Source organism: Lactuca virosa, chromosome 2 (assembly GCF_052849685.1).
Source record: "Lactuca virosa cultivar CGN04683 chromosome 2, Lactuca_virosa_CGN04683_v6, whole genome shotgun sequence".
Taxonomy (NCBI): domain Eukaryota; kingdom Viridiplantae; phylum Streptophyta; class Magnoliopsida; order Asterales; family Asteraceae; genus Lactuca; species Lactuca virosa.
The window spans coordinates 146,724,498-146,740,399 of NC_136427.1; the positions used below are offsets into that span (position 1 = coordinate 146,724,498).

Consider the following 15,902-nt stretch of genomic DNA (forward strand, 5'->3'; position numbering starts at 1 on the left):
ACAGGAACCACAAGGTTTTCATAAACATCCCTATTGTATCGGCGAAGACAGTGGAGAAGATAAAATCAATAACTTTCATATGGTGTAAACATAGAGGTTCATTTAAAAACATGGATTGGAGAGTTTGGAATCTTGGTCCGTTTCTTTGTTTGTAACTTTTTTCTCGTTCTTTTCTTCTTTCCTGTTTTGTTTTGTACTTCCCCCTTGCATCGTCTTGATGTGAGGTGTTTTTTTTATATATATATTTGCCGGTTCCAAAAAAAAAAACTAATAATTATATGAATCCGCATCCAATTACGGATAATTTCATATCAAATTTTCGGATTCGTATATTTTTAAACACACACCTAGTGAAAATACATGTTTAGAATCGAAAAGATCAAGGAAAGGAAATGTTGAGCCGTTTTTTTAGAACAGAAAACTCACACACCCACTAATAGTACCCCTTATTAAATCTAAACATTTTGTCCATCATGAGACTCGAACATTTGACCACTTGGGGGAGGGGTACCTTTCCGATACACAAGGATACAAGCATTTGGTAAGTGAATGTTGAGCCTTAATTACCAAAAATGTGTGTTGGCTGGAAAATGTAACAAGATTTTGGAGAAAGATGGATAAAAAATCAAGGGTAAAATTGTCATTTTACAAGGATTTAACAGACCAAACATAACGGCGTTAATGTCACGCACCAAGACCATAATGAAACCCTGTTATAGGAGGGTTTTTACAAAAAGATTCGTTTTTGGACCTAATCCAAAAAAATGACATGCTACAATATCATTTCTACGCTTATAAAATAAAGGCATCTAATAAGGTAAAATAATCTAACCAAACTTTTTAAACATCACTTTACAAGTAAGTAAAATAATAACATTCTTAGATTTGTTGCATTTTTTTTTTATAAAAAACCAATAGAATCCCAATCATTCTTGTATATGTTATTTTCAAAGATTTCTTGCATTTTATTTTGGTTTCTTATAAGTCAACAATGTTGAAGATATTAAAAGAATCCTGAGTTAAAATTTTATAATTGTAGTTATCTTCAAGATTTCTTGCGTTTCATATGATTTTTTTGTATAATTTCTTGATGACACTAGTATAATATTGTACCTTCAACTTTTTTTCTTATTCCTACATTGTTTTTAGAAAAAAAAAATACAAAAACTGTTTCGTATACCGATGACACTACTATAATTGTTGGTTAGAGTTGTCTAGTAAATTTTTAAATGAAAAGTCATGCTATAGCATAAAAGGAAATGAAAACATGTTGCCATTTCTTACATTTTAACTTTTGTTATGCTTCTCTGTATCTTTTTGGGGTTTCTTGTTTGCAAACTTTATTTTATTGTTTTCATCGGACTATATACAAGAAAAATAACAATATACGTTGATTTATATGTGTGTATATAGGATCTCACTTTCATTTTTTTTTCTTATTAAGGCATGTGTGATAGACTTGCTCTAGAAAGAGTGTGAACATAGATTGTACATGTCAATTACAGGATGATTATGACCTCCATGGAAATAGTGTGATGAACTTGTGCTACAAAGACATTCATATGCTTTTGGACTTTATAGAAGAGCACGAAAATTTTCAAGTTCCAAGTATTATTAGATTTATTATTCTGCTTCCATTGTTGTTTGTGTTTGGCAGAAAAGTTCAATTTCTTGTAGAAGTCCTTCATTTGGAGATGATTGAGAATGAGGTGAAATAAAGTCAATGAGTACCTCATAAATTTGTCCAGCTGGATCGTCTGTAAAAACAACTGTCTTCTTCTTCTTGTCGTCTGTGTCAGCATCTTCAGTGTCATCTGAGTAAACTCGTTTTCTGCAACCCTGCAACAAAAGAGTAACTAAGATACAAGTTTGGTCCCTGTACTATACCGTTTGTTACAGGATTGGTCCAAAAATGATTTTTGTTGCACATTCACCCCGTTGTTCCATTTTGGTCCTGATCCATATAAAACGACTATTTTGCCCTGAATACAGAGTGTAAAACTGTAAATACCTGGAAAAGCTGATGGAGGCAAGCGATATGCTTGGAGTTAAGGTACCCCGATTGCAAAAGTCGTCGAAATAGTAACACGATCTCACGTGTTATGTTACTCGACGAAAGGTTTCGAATGATTCCATTTATACACGAATCATCAAACACATCCGACATCCATGGAGGCGGAACTTTCTGCAATTCTAAAATCGACGCGACTACATAAACCGCCGGCTTGTGATGAATCATGATCGATTTCGATGCCAAATTTGGAACAGCCAAACTCATCACCAGTTCTTCGGTTATTAATCGACACCAATCATCCTTTTCAACAAATCGAGTATCAGTATCATCCTGTTTTTCCCAATCGATCACCATTGATATACAGAGCCCACAATTCATGGCGATTGTAACATCGCTGTGGAAAATTAAGCCTTGTAGGATAGAGGTTATGGAACGTATATTAGGTTTGAATAGCAATGGCAATTCAGCGTGTTTTGTCTTTTGTTGAGTGATTGTTTGAAATAGTTGGAGGAGGCAGAATGAAGATATTAGTTTGACTGGAGTTGACCCGAAATGTAAGAGTCTGCATAAGTCGTGGGAATGAATGTTGATATAGAAAAATGATGAGTGTTGGGTTTTTTTGTCACTGTTAACTAAGCTTTCTACATCTTCAATCCCTGGTAGAATATCATGCACACTAAAACAAAACAGTGTGTTAAAAATTATGAGGTATGAAAAGAAGGTTTATATGAGTGGTAAATAGTAAACACTAACCTTCTGTGAGAAAAATAGTTAAGAAAAAGCAAAAAAATGAGGCCTACTCCGGTTTGTGTTGTCTCATCATGATCAATTAATGCGGGTCCTTTTAAACAAGCTTCATGGATCATTTTGTTAACCAATGAGATCAATTGAGTGTTCAAAAGAATAGTCTTGGATGCTTCTACAAGGTTTTGGTGAAGTGAGTGATACAAAATTAAGGAAAGAATCCCCATCACAAGGAGAGCTTCTTGAGTCCACCCATTGTCAGTAATTGTGGAGATCAAGTAGTGTATCAACTCTGTTGCTATTCCATTCCAAGCTTCACCATAGGAAAGTGATTCCGATTCCAATTCCGATTCCGGTTCAATCGAATGTAATATTGTAAAAACCAATTGAGAAGTAAGATTTAATATCTCTCCACAAGAATGTTGGGAATAAAGAGTCTTGATTGCAGGGGATATTCCATTTAAGCAAAATTCCCTTGAAGCAGATGGAAACAAAGCAATGATTGATGCAATCATGTTTAACAATAAAACAATATCATCTTCTTGTCTGGTTTCTTCAACAACCTCTCGCATCAAACAGACCAGTAATCTAGCTGCATAGTTATCTTCAGATGCTGCCAGCTCAGCAAGTTGTCTGAATTTTACTGTATCATGATTAGACACAAGAATCCGGTTGTTTCCATAAACAAAATATCGTCTACACCATTTTAGAATCTGGTCAGACAGATATTGGGAGATTCTTTCTTGTTGAAACAGCCATTTTAATGATGTGGAGTGGATTCTTCTAGAGAGAAAGTGGATGTGTTTTTGTGAGATAATAAGGAAAAGGGTATTTTCGGCATCTGGGCTGTATGGTATTTGGTAGCTTACTTTGGCTAGACCTCTATAAAGACCATAAAGATTTACAAGAAGTTCCAAAATCAGTGGTTTGACAACTCCATTATTCAAAAGCTGGGATTTGTTGAGTAAAATATATTGCTCCAAAGAAGCTAACACCTTCCTATCATCTGCAAGCCTTCAGTAATTAATAACAATTGCCATTAATATTCAAATCAATGCCAAATGGAACTAATTATGACACGTGTAAAAATGGAGGATCTTTTACCTGTCATCATACAAGGAGCTGGTGTATAGTATCAACAAAACAGCAGATTGGCAACAGAAAACTTGTTGATTATGAGATCCTTTTTGCCCCAAAAGAAACAACAAATCAATAGGATCAGATGGGAGATGAAAAGCAACATCTTTGATGTATTCCCCACATTCATTTCCAAGAATCACATTCAAGATAGATCCCAATAAGAAATAAACTCTCCATTTCATCTTCTCTGTGGGAAAAAGCCCTAAACATCCGAATAAAAAACTAAACCAAGAGGATGAAACCAGAACATCTACAAAATCTTTAGGTTGGAATTCAGAGTGAGAAAATATCGAGTGAAAAATCTCAAGAACACCTAAAGCAATATCCTCATCGATCTCATTAATGTTCATGGAAACCCAAGGCAAAAGATTGGTTTCACATATGTTCAATATACAGTCACGTAACTCTGTATAATTCCCTTGTAAACTGTATTCATATGTTTCTTTTAGTAAGTAAAGTGAGTGTAGCATTTGACTAGAATCTTCCCCATAAAAGCTGAAGCAAATTGCAATGGTGTATCTTGATATATCTTGTAGTGATTTGGGAATATTAAGAGGTCCATGACATGATGGAGAGTTAATGAGAGCTACAAGGAGTGAGCATACCAGGGTGAATGTTTCTGGAAGCATGTTGGCATCCCCATCAACATGTCTCTTGAGCATTCCTGCCATTATAAAGCTGATTTCTTCATTGTTGAAACTTGAAATGATTCCAGGACAATTTGAAATGCATTCTGATATAAGTTTTAGTGATTGACATTGAGCAGGATGAAAAGGAACTTCAGCAACATGATGAAGAACAGGAATAAGAGTTGTGAAACCAATAGCAAGTCTTTGCTTGAAAGCCTCCTCTGCTACTGACATGAGATCAAGAACTTGTAGGGATAAGCTGACAAGAGAATCTTTTTTGCATCCTGTAAACACGGAAATAGACCCAAAATTATTTCTAAATGTTTTCTTTGTTGAATTGAGTAGATAAAAGTATGTTGAACATACCCAACAATCTTAAAATTTCAAAGATGTAATCAGCAATATTCTCCTCAACCAGAACTTGGACATCTTTTCTTGAAACACCTCCATAAGACAAGTACAGGACAATTAAATCCAATGTGGCAGTTTGAACTTCACAATCTGAAGAAAGAAGAGGTGATTTTATGGCTTCAGCAAACAAGAGATTCAGAGGAGTTTTTTCTTGTTCATGATCAGTTGTTTCCATGAAGCTGTCTGCTTCAGGGTATTCGGTTTCATCATTTTCCATTGCATTCTCGAAGAACCCTTTGCGTGTAAGCACAGACAATAGAGCTTTGTAGAAGTAAAAGATAAAATTTTAATTGATGTGAGATAAAATGATACTTGATAAATAGATAAAGAAGAGTTTCAGAGAAGTATGGAGTATTGACAGACCTACACAGTTCAAACGAACATCATCTTGTTGAGTCTTCAAGAGCACTTCTAATGCCAAATGTAAGATCTTTGAAGAATGGACATATAAGACATCAACATTACTATTACCTTTGAAAGCTTGTTGGATGCCACATATTTTGTAAAGAACAAATAGGATCTCGCCTTGGATCTCTTCACTGCATTCAAGAAAGAAAAACAGCTCATAAGGATGAATCAAGCTGAACTATGTGCATATACAATTGTTACCTAGGCAACTGAAGACCTGTTACCAGGTTCAGAATAAGCTCATCTCTTTCTTTGATATGGGTGTATGGATCATTCTTCTGATTGTCCAATAGAACACCTAAGCAGTGTAGCTAAAGCTTGAAAATGTTAGCTGAAAATCAGGCCACGTAATTGTAAAGTCTCCAGGAAAAGCCAAAAATAAAACATGAAGGGGCTAATCACCAAAGAAAACTAACTTTGACTGTTAGACATTATCTGAAAAGTAAAAACATTGAGTTTGAATTCCACCTCAGGTCCCCTATCTATATGGTATGACTCTAGTTGACATTAAGTAGACAAGGTGATATTATTTTGTGGTAATAGTTTCTAATCACTACTTTGTTGGTCTGAAATCACACAAGTGAACAATTTGCAGGAGAAGGAAGCCTTTAAGCTACATTATAGTGGGTGAATGGATCATAGCACAGATAAATGTAGACTAACAACAACTAACACAAACCATCATTTTCGTTTTTGGAACAGTCATATTAAACTGAGAAAGAAACAGAAACCAGCTGAATTTGTTAAAGTTCAGTATCCTAAGATATGTTCAAATACCTAAATGACGTCCATCAGAAGAACAAAAATGGGTCAAGTAACAACACAGAGGACAATTACCATATATATTTGACGCCTGCTCCAAGCTAAGGAACCAGAAGACAATCGATCCGAAACCCTAGCAACAAACTCACTGTAAATTGAAGAATCACCAGAGCTGCACAATTCGGAAATCAAATCAATCGTCTGTTTGGCGAGGGGCTCGTCTTCCAAAGAAGAAAGGGCAGTTATGAGAGGAGAAACGAGAAAATGAGGATGGAAAGTGAGGAGATTATGAAGGAAAGGAGGTTGAGAGATGGCCTGAGAGAGCTGAGAGAGGGCGTAAGAGACGTGAACGGTAGGGGAATTAGGATTTGAGATAAGATTGGATAGACAGACTAAGCAGATCGATCCGCCTTCTAAGGTTTGCAGTATTAGAGACGAAGTATGGCCTTGTGAGCATGTTAAGTATTGCCGGTCCCGGAGTTGTTGATCGGAGTCTGACCGTTGATGATGAGCGGAACCGATGTAATGCATCGTATGGTTTTTCTCCCCGGTGACCGACACTTCAAAATTTTGGTGGCGACTTCAAAATTTGGGCGGGGCGCAACAGGTGGTAAGTAGAGTCGCGTTAACGGTTCAAAAATGCACATAAATCGTCCACACCACTACACTAGTGATCGTGATACTTTTTCACAAGTTGTCAAAGCGAGTAATCCTAATACTTGTAGCTAAAAAATGCAAAATTAATAAAGGTCTTGAGCATAAAAGGAAACAAGATCATCGTTGTGATTATTTTGCAACGAAAGACATAAAATAACGAAGGAATTAACATGCGTATCATGATGCTCTATTTAATTCAAAATGAATACATGGAGTGATGATGTTAAAAACTTCTTTCAAACACAATGCTTAATTTTAAGTTAAGATGGCGAATGTGAACTATTGAAGTTCGAGTGTATAATAAAGACTAAAGACATCGGATCAGATCGGAGTAAGATCTTAAGATCGTAGTGTAAATCATAAATATCAAAAATCCTAACATCAAGGGGTGTTCCCAAAACATCATTACACTTTATTATTCTCAAAATAAACAAGTAAGTAAACTTCAAACCACTCGTAATATCATTATCTCATACCCTTACTTCCCTGAACCTAAGGCGCACATCAAAATAGTACGTTAGTTTGGAAGACTTAATGACTTACGTAAGGTTATACTCTTAGAATATAAAACACTTTAAAATTCATTAAACCATGCATAACATCTTTAAACACATGATCATAGTTATTTCATATAAACCATATATACCTACCATGATACACTTTAGCGCCTTTAAATTCATATAAAAACCACATGGTATTGATCACAAGGTCCTCTCATATCACATATCACTGGGACATGTGCAAAGCTCAAGTCGATAATATTAGGACAAGTGTGAAGTACAAGTCGATATGTAACACCTTGTTTCGGGTCGTTTCATAATTTGGGGTCGTAACCCAAAGATCAAGTATCATAAGGCTTTGGGCTTTGGTAATTAGAGGTTTAGACCCATTTAGATGTGGGTGATATAGATTGTGTGATCCAAGAGTTCGATTTGTGCTTTGGAGTCAAAGGGTAAAATGGAAAAAATAGTGTTCCAGACTTCTTTTATGCATTATGGATTTTAGTTCGATGTGTTTTAAGTCAAAAGTAATTAGATAGGGTTGTAGAGCTCCGCAATATCTTTATGTGGATATAAATATCGTCGAATCGAAGTTGAAACGAAGAAGTTATGACCATTTGAAGTTTGGACAGTTTTGGGCTAAGCCGCGTACGTTGGGCATACGGGGAGTACGATGGGCGTACTAAGGCATCCTGAGTACGATGGGCGTACCAAGAGTACGCAGGGCGTACACGATCAGTGCCCAAACCCTATTTTCGTGGTTTGAGCCTTATTTAAGCTCCTTAACTTCCCCAAACACATTCCATTCTCAGTCTCCACCTCTCCAACACCCTCCTGTGAATCCCTAACCCTAGTTTGAGCTTTGTGGGCTAAAAGAATGTGTTTTTGAGTGCTTTGAAGTGTTCTTGGTGCATCTTGGAGAAGAAGGAGCTCATTATAGAAGTGTTGTTTGCATTAGAGCTTAATGATATGGACTTTGTTCACCTTGATCTCTCTTCTAAAAGTATAACGTTTGAATCTTGATGATGCATTTGTTAGATCTAGCTAGTTTTGGATGTTATGAGCTTTTTGATCATTTTAGTGCATAAAGTTTAGATCTTGAAAGTTTGTGACCTTGTTATGGATAAAGTTGGAAACTTTATCCATCTAAACATCATTGTGATTCAGATTTGAAGGTTGGAGACTCAGACTTAATGGATTAAGTTGAAAAAGATGCACTTTTGGTCCCTTTGATGCTTAAAGGCTAGATCTTGGTGGTATGGACCATTCTAATGGATACAGTTGGAAACTTTATCCATTATGGAGCCTTTAGGATCCATAAAAATGTGATTTTGATCCTTCTATACCTTTCATGCAAGTGTCATGATGTCTTAATGGATTAATAAGTTAAGGTTTTGATTTTTGGACCTTTTCTAAACATGGAAAGCCATAAAGGTGGAAACTGTATGACTTAGAATGATGTTGTGGGGCTAGATATGATTGTTGGATGAAGGACTTAAGAGAATAAGCACTTAATGGAAAAGTGTCATGTGGTCGAGTACGTTAGGCGTACCTTTGAGTACACTGTGTGTACTCGTGTGGAGTCACGTTCCTGGATGGTGAGTACGCCATGTGTACGAGCTGAGTACGTTGGGCGTACTTAGCCTGAAGTTTGACTTGTTGACTTTGACTTTTGTTAACCGTTGACTTTTTGATCAAGTTTAACCTTGGGTCAAACTTGAGGGTTTTGGGCTATTAATTAAGATTTTATCTGGTTCTGGTATTAATGGATTCGCAGGGTGAAAGCAATGCAGAAAAGGGATCGTGTCGTAGTGTTTCGGGGTTCTTCGATTCAAGCGAGTCTTCTCCCGGTGCTCGTGATTCGAAGGCAACAAGACTGCTGATAGTCTCCAGGTTGCTGATAACCCATCGGGTGTGCTGTTAGCCCATTAGGGCTGCTGATAGTCCCCAGGGTTGCTGATAACCTGTAGTTGTTTATCTGTGTTGTGTTGTGTGTGATATTTTGGGGAACTCGCTAAGCTTTGTGTTTATGGTTACATGTTTCAAGTTTTCTTATATTAAAGGAGGGGCACGGCTCGATTGCATCGCATCAATGAGGGACTTGTGTACTTGATAACTTTTAATGATACTCTGATAAATGTTTTAAGATCTTGTAGTTGTGATTTAAATAATCGCTTAAAGACATAAGGCCGAAGAGAGATACACGATAGGCAAAGAGAATAAGGGAATCTACAAGAGGTGAAGAATAATCGATCAAACACCATCTTTGTACTCTTGTTATCTTTGAAATTTTTAAGTTGATTCACAGTTTTTTAGGTTTTTAACTATATTAATAGACTTCCATGTAATTTCATATTTTCATTATTGAACATAGTAAAGACTATGAGTTTTGAAAGCTTATTTTAATACAAACCAACTATTATTTTCTTTCTTGTAGCAACTTGCTACCCACGTGCACAATATTAACTTTTACCATACAATCTTCTTGTAGAATGTTATAAAACTTCAATTAAATAAAGGAAAAGATGTCCGCCAAATTTTGGTTCACCAAATTCTAAGAATTCTTCTGGTTTGGCTAACACTTTATTGATTTTAAAGCTAAAAATGTCAATGTTGCATTTAGTTATGGAAAAACAGTTTTAAATTTCCGTTTTTCGTTTTCCCTTTTTAGTTTTTGTTTTTCGTTTTCAGTTTTCATTGGAAAATTTAGAAAACGCTTTTAGTTAAAACTTATTCATTTTTCATTTTTAGTTTTAAAAAATTAGAAAAACATGTTTATATATGTATATTTCTACCGGTTTTCATTTATAGAAAACAGTAGCGACGGTGGGGGCGCGCGACGGGAAGCAGTGGTGGCAGCGGTGGTGGTGGCGAAAATTATGGCAGTGGCAGTGGTGGTGATGGCGGCGACAGTGGTGGTTTTGTTGGTGATAGGGTAGTGGTGGTGATGATGGTGATGGTAGGTCAGTGATTGTGGTAGTGGTGTTGGGTGTGTGGGTGTGTGTGTGTGTGTTTGTGGGGGTGGGGTGGGTGTGGGTGTATGCGTATGTGTTTGTGGGGGTGGGGGTGGGGGTGGGTGTATGTGTGTGTTTGTGGGTGTGTGGGTGTGGGTGGGTGGGTGGGTGCGTTTGTGTGGGTGTAGGTATGGGTGTGGTGTGGGTGTATGTGTGGGTGTGGGTGGGTGGGTGGGTGTGGATGTGTGTGTGTGTGTTTGTGTGTGTATATGTTTGTGGGTGTGTGTGTGTGTGTGTGTTTGTGGGGGTGGGCTTGGGAGTGCTTGGGTGTGGGTAGGTAGGTAGGGGTGTGGTGGGTTGGGTTGGGAGTAGGTAGAGGTGAGAATGGGTGTGTGTTTATATTTTAGAAAAAATTTGGAATTAGAAAAATATGGAAAACAATGATTATTGGTTTTCCAAAAATTTCAAACTTCTTTGTAATTTTAGAAAACGGAAAATTTTCATTTTCCGTGAAAATTTTAGAAAAATAGACGAACTAAACGTGCTTTCAAAAATCTTATTTTTCTTGGAAAAATTTTATGGAAAACGGTTCATTTTTCCGCAACTAAACACAACCTAAATTATCAAGTTGGTCATTATTTGTTGGAAAGCGTCCAAAGTTCATTGTCATTTTATGTCAAAACGGTCTACATAGGAAAAATAATCAAACTTTGTTGTTTTTCATTGATAAACCCAAAATAATACTTTAAAAAAATACTTAATGTTTAAACCACAAATATAGCCAAAATATAATTATTTCTCCGTAATTTATTTTAATAGTATAAATTGAACTACTTATTTATTCGTCATTTCGTTTTTATTTATTTTGAAATTTTACTTTAAAAAATACTTAATGTTTACACCTTGATATTTAACATTGTCTTTAAAAAAGTTGTAACGTCCCAAAACTATAGACACTTTTTTTTTCATTAACCAAAACAATTATCCAAACATCATCATAATCATAGAAAATTCAAATGCATCTGTAACGTCCGCAGATTCGGGCTAGTCAATTTAGAGACAATGAGCGTTAAAAATGACTTTTTGATGAGAATATTATTTAGCATAAATAATCTTAACTAAAGTTATAGTATATGTCACAAAGCTTCTGTACATATAAAGAACACTGAAATCCGAGTTATAACAAAGAAGTTATGACATGTCGGAGTTTCGCGACAAAAACCGGCACGACGTTGTGTAACGTAAAAAGTGAGTTTACGATAAAGTACTTTTTACCCTTAGCGATCTAAACGAAAGTCGTAGTATACGTTAAACTGAGAGCGTGTATAAAAAGAACGTCCAAATCTGACTTTGTATGAGGAAGTTATGATTTTTCTAAGATTTGACATAGCAGTGCACAGCCCGGAATTCGAATTTTAGATCGATCGATTTTTGGCCAACTCAACCTAAATGAGAATTGAAGATCTCATTAATAGGAGCTGAACGATAAAAAGACAGACGAAAACGGAGTCTGTATGTAGAAGTTATGAATTTTACGCAATCATTTAACAGTGTAATCTTCTCATACTGTTAAATTAAAAATCAATCGAGAACTAGCCGATGGAGTCAAAAGGAAAGTTGTATATCTTGTCATTACCTACGCGTGGATATAAAGAACGTCAAAAACAGAGTTTGTATGCGAAAGTTATGAATTTTTAAAGATTGGTTGTTTTACCTGCGTCGGACGCCACGTGTCAGCACCAGGCTTCGCCTTGGAGCCTATGCAAGGCTCACGACGTGAGAGCAAAGTCTCACGCCGTGAGAGGCCCCATAAAGCCTATAAATAGAGGCGCAAATCACCCATTTTCTTCACACCTTTCTTATCATTTCTCTCACATTACCCCCAAACCATCTCTTTCATTCCCTAGCACCTCCTAGGTGCTAGAGGTGAGTCCTGGAGCGCCGGAAGGCTCCGAGAATAAGAGCTTTTGGCTCGGAAGTTCTGCCCCTGCAGAGCCCGGCTCCTAGCCAAACCCCCTTGTAAGTAAGATATGCTTACCCTACTTTAAGTATAACTTATAGTTAAATATAGTATTGTTATTATAAACTTATAATAAATATTTGGGCTATTATTATGACTTATATAAGTGTCGTTATAATATATTTTTAACTACTCGAGGTACGAGGAATCTGGTTTGAAGGCCCGCCTGGGTTGTTGGATTTCATAGGTGCTTTAATGCCAAAATGGTCCTGCCCTCCGGTGTTTCATGTCTGGCCCCTGTCTGTACATAGTGGTTGAGAAGTATTGTTTAAACGCTTATGTAATAATAATAATACTAAGACTAATAACTAGTCACGGTAAATATTAGATTAAAATATAGTGGAAATAATACTAGTTTTCATCGAAAGAAATTATATTATTAAGAAGCGGAGCGCTGTTCGAGTTTGGAGTCATCACTTTAACAAGTGAGTGCATAGTCTCTTTCATGAACATGATTTTAATACAAGTATTGATTGAAGTATTAAATATATGTTTATGTGAGAGTTATTTGATGTTGCCTGAAATACGTTTTAAAGAACATACCTGATTATATATGATGATTTAGGATAAAGAGTAAACCTAAATTAATTATGAGGAATATTGGGTAGTATCTTCTTATGTGTACGAGTGAGTTATACACAGAGAATAGAACTTTAAAATATATCATTGATCCGGGAGCATGGATTAGGCATAGTCATTGTCCTTAGTCCGAGAGTATGGATAGGACATAGTCATTTGTCATTAACCTGGGAGCATGGATTAAGACATAGTCAATTGTCCTTGGTCAAAGAGTATGGATAGGACATAGTTATTTGTCATTAATCCGGGAGTATGGATTTAGACATAGACAATTGTCCCTAGTCCGAGAGTATGGAATGGGCACAGTTAATGATCCGAGAGCGTGGATTAGATCCGAGAGTATGGATTAAGTAAGAGGTAAAATTTAAGGTCCGAGAGTATGGATAGTCTCGTTGTGAGGATTAATGGGGTGGGGTAAGAGTTGCTTATATATGGTGAAATTGTATAATTTGTGAGTTCTAGATTATATATATGATATAACATTGTGGAAATGAAATCCCTATGTACTCACCAGGTTTCCTAACCCGACCCACTCAAGTTTATTTGTATCACATGTGTCGATATGAAGCTACTTTACACTGAGAGATTTAAAAAAGATGTAGATCACTAGTGTAAATGAATGTAAGGTCTGTTTATGATTATGTTTCTGTATTGACGATGACATCCCAAAGTTTTAAAAGGAATAAAATACATTTCTTCGGAAATGCTTTGATAACACATTTATCATGTTTGTATGGGAACAAATTCCGCAACATTTTTATATAAAATGGTACTTTTATAAAGCATAAACAAAATCGGTCTTTTCTGGCCGTGAAAATGGGAATGTCACAACATCATCCCGATCATAAAACATCAAAGTAATCATAAAAATACGAACAAATAGTGTATGCACTGCAATCACCCCGAGCTCTTCCCCTTTGCACCAAAAGTACCTAAAACATAAACTGGAAACTGTAAGCACAAAGCTTAGTGAGTTCCCCAAACTACCACATCCATACATAATAAACACATATTGGCCCCCCGCCTTCATCGGGCCTCGCCCGACAGCGAGTCCCACCCGGCCTCGGGCCCCGACCGGTACACATATAAACATATAAACATATAATCATGCGAACACATGCGGTAATCACAAAGACAATAGCATACAATACAGTCATCGAGCCTCGCCTGACATCGAGCCCCGCTCGGTATACATACCAACGCATAAAAACATGCAAGAGTCACACATACATCTAACATCCTAACATAATAAACCATGGGTCGGCATTGGTGCCTTCGACCCGCTAAACACAGTGAGGAAACTCACCTCAAGCTGCTGAGTCACTCAGATAAATCTTTGCCTGCTGGTCCGACAAATCCCCATGCTATTAATACCATTAACATATGTATCCCAACCCATAACCATTAGTCCAAACAATTGGGCCCATCAACAGGGCAAAATACCATTTTACCCTTTATCTAACTTGGCCCAAGACCAAGTCCCAATTCAACTACTATGAAGGCCCAAATTCTACTTGGCAACCTAAGGCCTAAATATGGCCCAATCTTCCAAATTGGGCCCAAACCATCATGGGCCTAAAATCCAAAAAACCCAAGATGTCACACCCCAATCCTTGTCGGAATCGATCAAGGCGTGATATATTGTTCAAAGTCTCATGACAACTATGTTATAATATGATTAGATTCAATTAAGTACTAAGCAAGCAAACAAGATCCACAACATACAAATACAAATCCAAATACGAACAACATTTATTACATCAAATTTAAATAGTCTTGTGGATTTCTAAGGCGCAACCTATTTTTCATCAACTTCATTCTTCAAATCTGCATCATGGGTAAAAACAGGTCAACTACGAGAGTTGGTGAGTAATCTAATTTTAGTAGAGAAAATTGTGAAGTTGAAACATTTATAATTTGAAATTGGTTTTCTTTTGAAGTCGGCAAACAATTGTATTTGAGATAACGGTTTATAAATCAAAAATTGATTAACAAATGATAACAACAACAATAAGTCCTCACCCTATATATATACATATGTATATATATATATATATATATATATATATATATATATATATATAGGATGGAGCATCTAATCATCAAACATACTCAACCACGTGCGATCAATCACCTTAGCGTCCCAAGGCGGGGTGGTCAACCCAATAGCGCTATTATTGTCCATAACGTACCTCAAGAATACGGGCATAGTCATGGAGATTAGACTAAAAATGGTAATGCACTACAAGTACATGTAGCGTAAACAAACAATAGTTATACAATTAATGACTCACGTATAAATGTCCCAACAATGTCTCAATTGTGATAAAACAATAAAATGAAGTTGGAACATATTAGAACCACATGATACACCCCAAAAGTATTGAAAATTATAAAATATGGGGTAGATTACTCACTTTAGTCCCAAAACGAAATGCGTGTGTCGTATGATAGACGGTTCGGGTCAAAATGACGTAGAACCTAATATAATTAATAGTTTTGGTTTAGGAACTGCTAAACGAGAATAGAGTATTAATACAAATAATTAGACACATATTCTTATATTAGATGAATTAACAATAATTCATTTTGATTAGAATATTAAGGTATTCATTTGTTAAATGAATTTTAAATTGAATTAATTACTTTGCATAATTAATTTATATTTTCAATTTAGGCCAGATTTTAATAATTTCTTATTAAAATAATAACTTGCCCAATTATAATTATTTACAGATTTTAACAATTATTTATATGAAATAATCATTAAAATGCATTTTTACATGCTTAAATACTTAGGAAAATGGTTTTAAATAGTAAACAGTATTGAAAAATTATGAAATTATTAGGAAATCATTATTTCATACAATAATAATTACTGTAAAATTTTTATATTTTTCTGAACTGTTTTAGTATTTATTTAATACTTTAATGATTAAACAACAACAAAATCCGGGAAAAATAATAAATGATTCCCAAAAATTTTGTAAAATTAACCATAGTTTTATAACATAATATATAGCCCATTGTATAAGTTTCGGATATTTGTGACTATGGGAAGTATTTTTTATATATTTCATTATT

The 15,902-nt window shown here is 35.7% G+C and overlaps 1 protein-coding gene across 1 annotated transcript; it reads right to left on the reverse strand.

Annotated features, from left to right (window-relative positions):
- Positions 1-1,459: 1,459 nt before the first annotated feature.
- On the reverse strand, positions 1,460-6,798 carry PRD1 (putative recombination initiation defect 1). Its single transcript, XM_079078573.1, has 8 exons — positions 6,184-6,798; positions 5,548-5,657; positions 5,302-5,477; positions 4,894-5,199; positions 3,863-4,811; positions 2,768-3,772; positions 2,012-2,690; positions 1,460-1,839 (listed from the first exon to the last, which is right to left on the reverse strand). Exons 1-8 carry the CDS (start codon positions 6,637-6,639, stop codon positions 1,624-1,626), a joined length of 3,897 nt encoding a protein of 1,298 aa, XP_078934699.1. The 5' UTR covers positions 6,640-6,798; the 3' UTR covers positions 1,460-1,623.
- Positions 6,799-15,902: the final 9,104 nt, after the last annotated feature.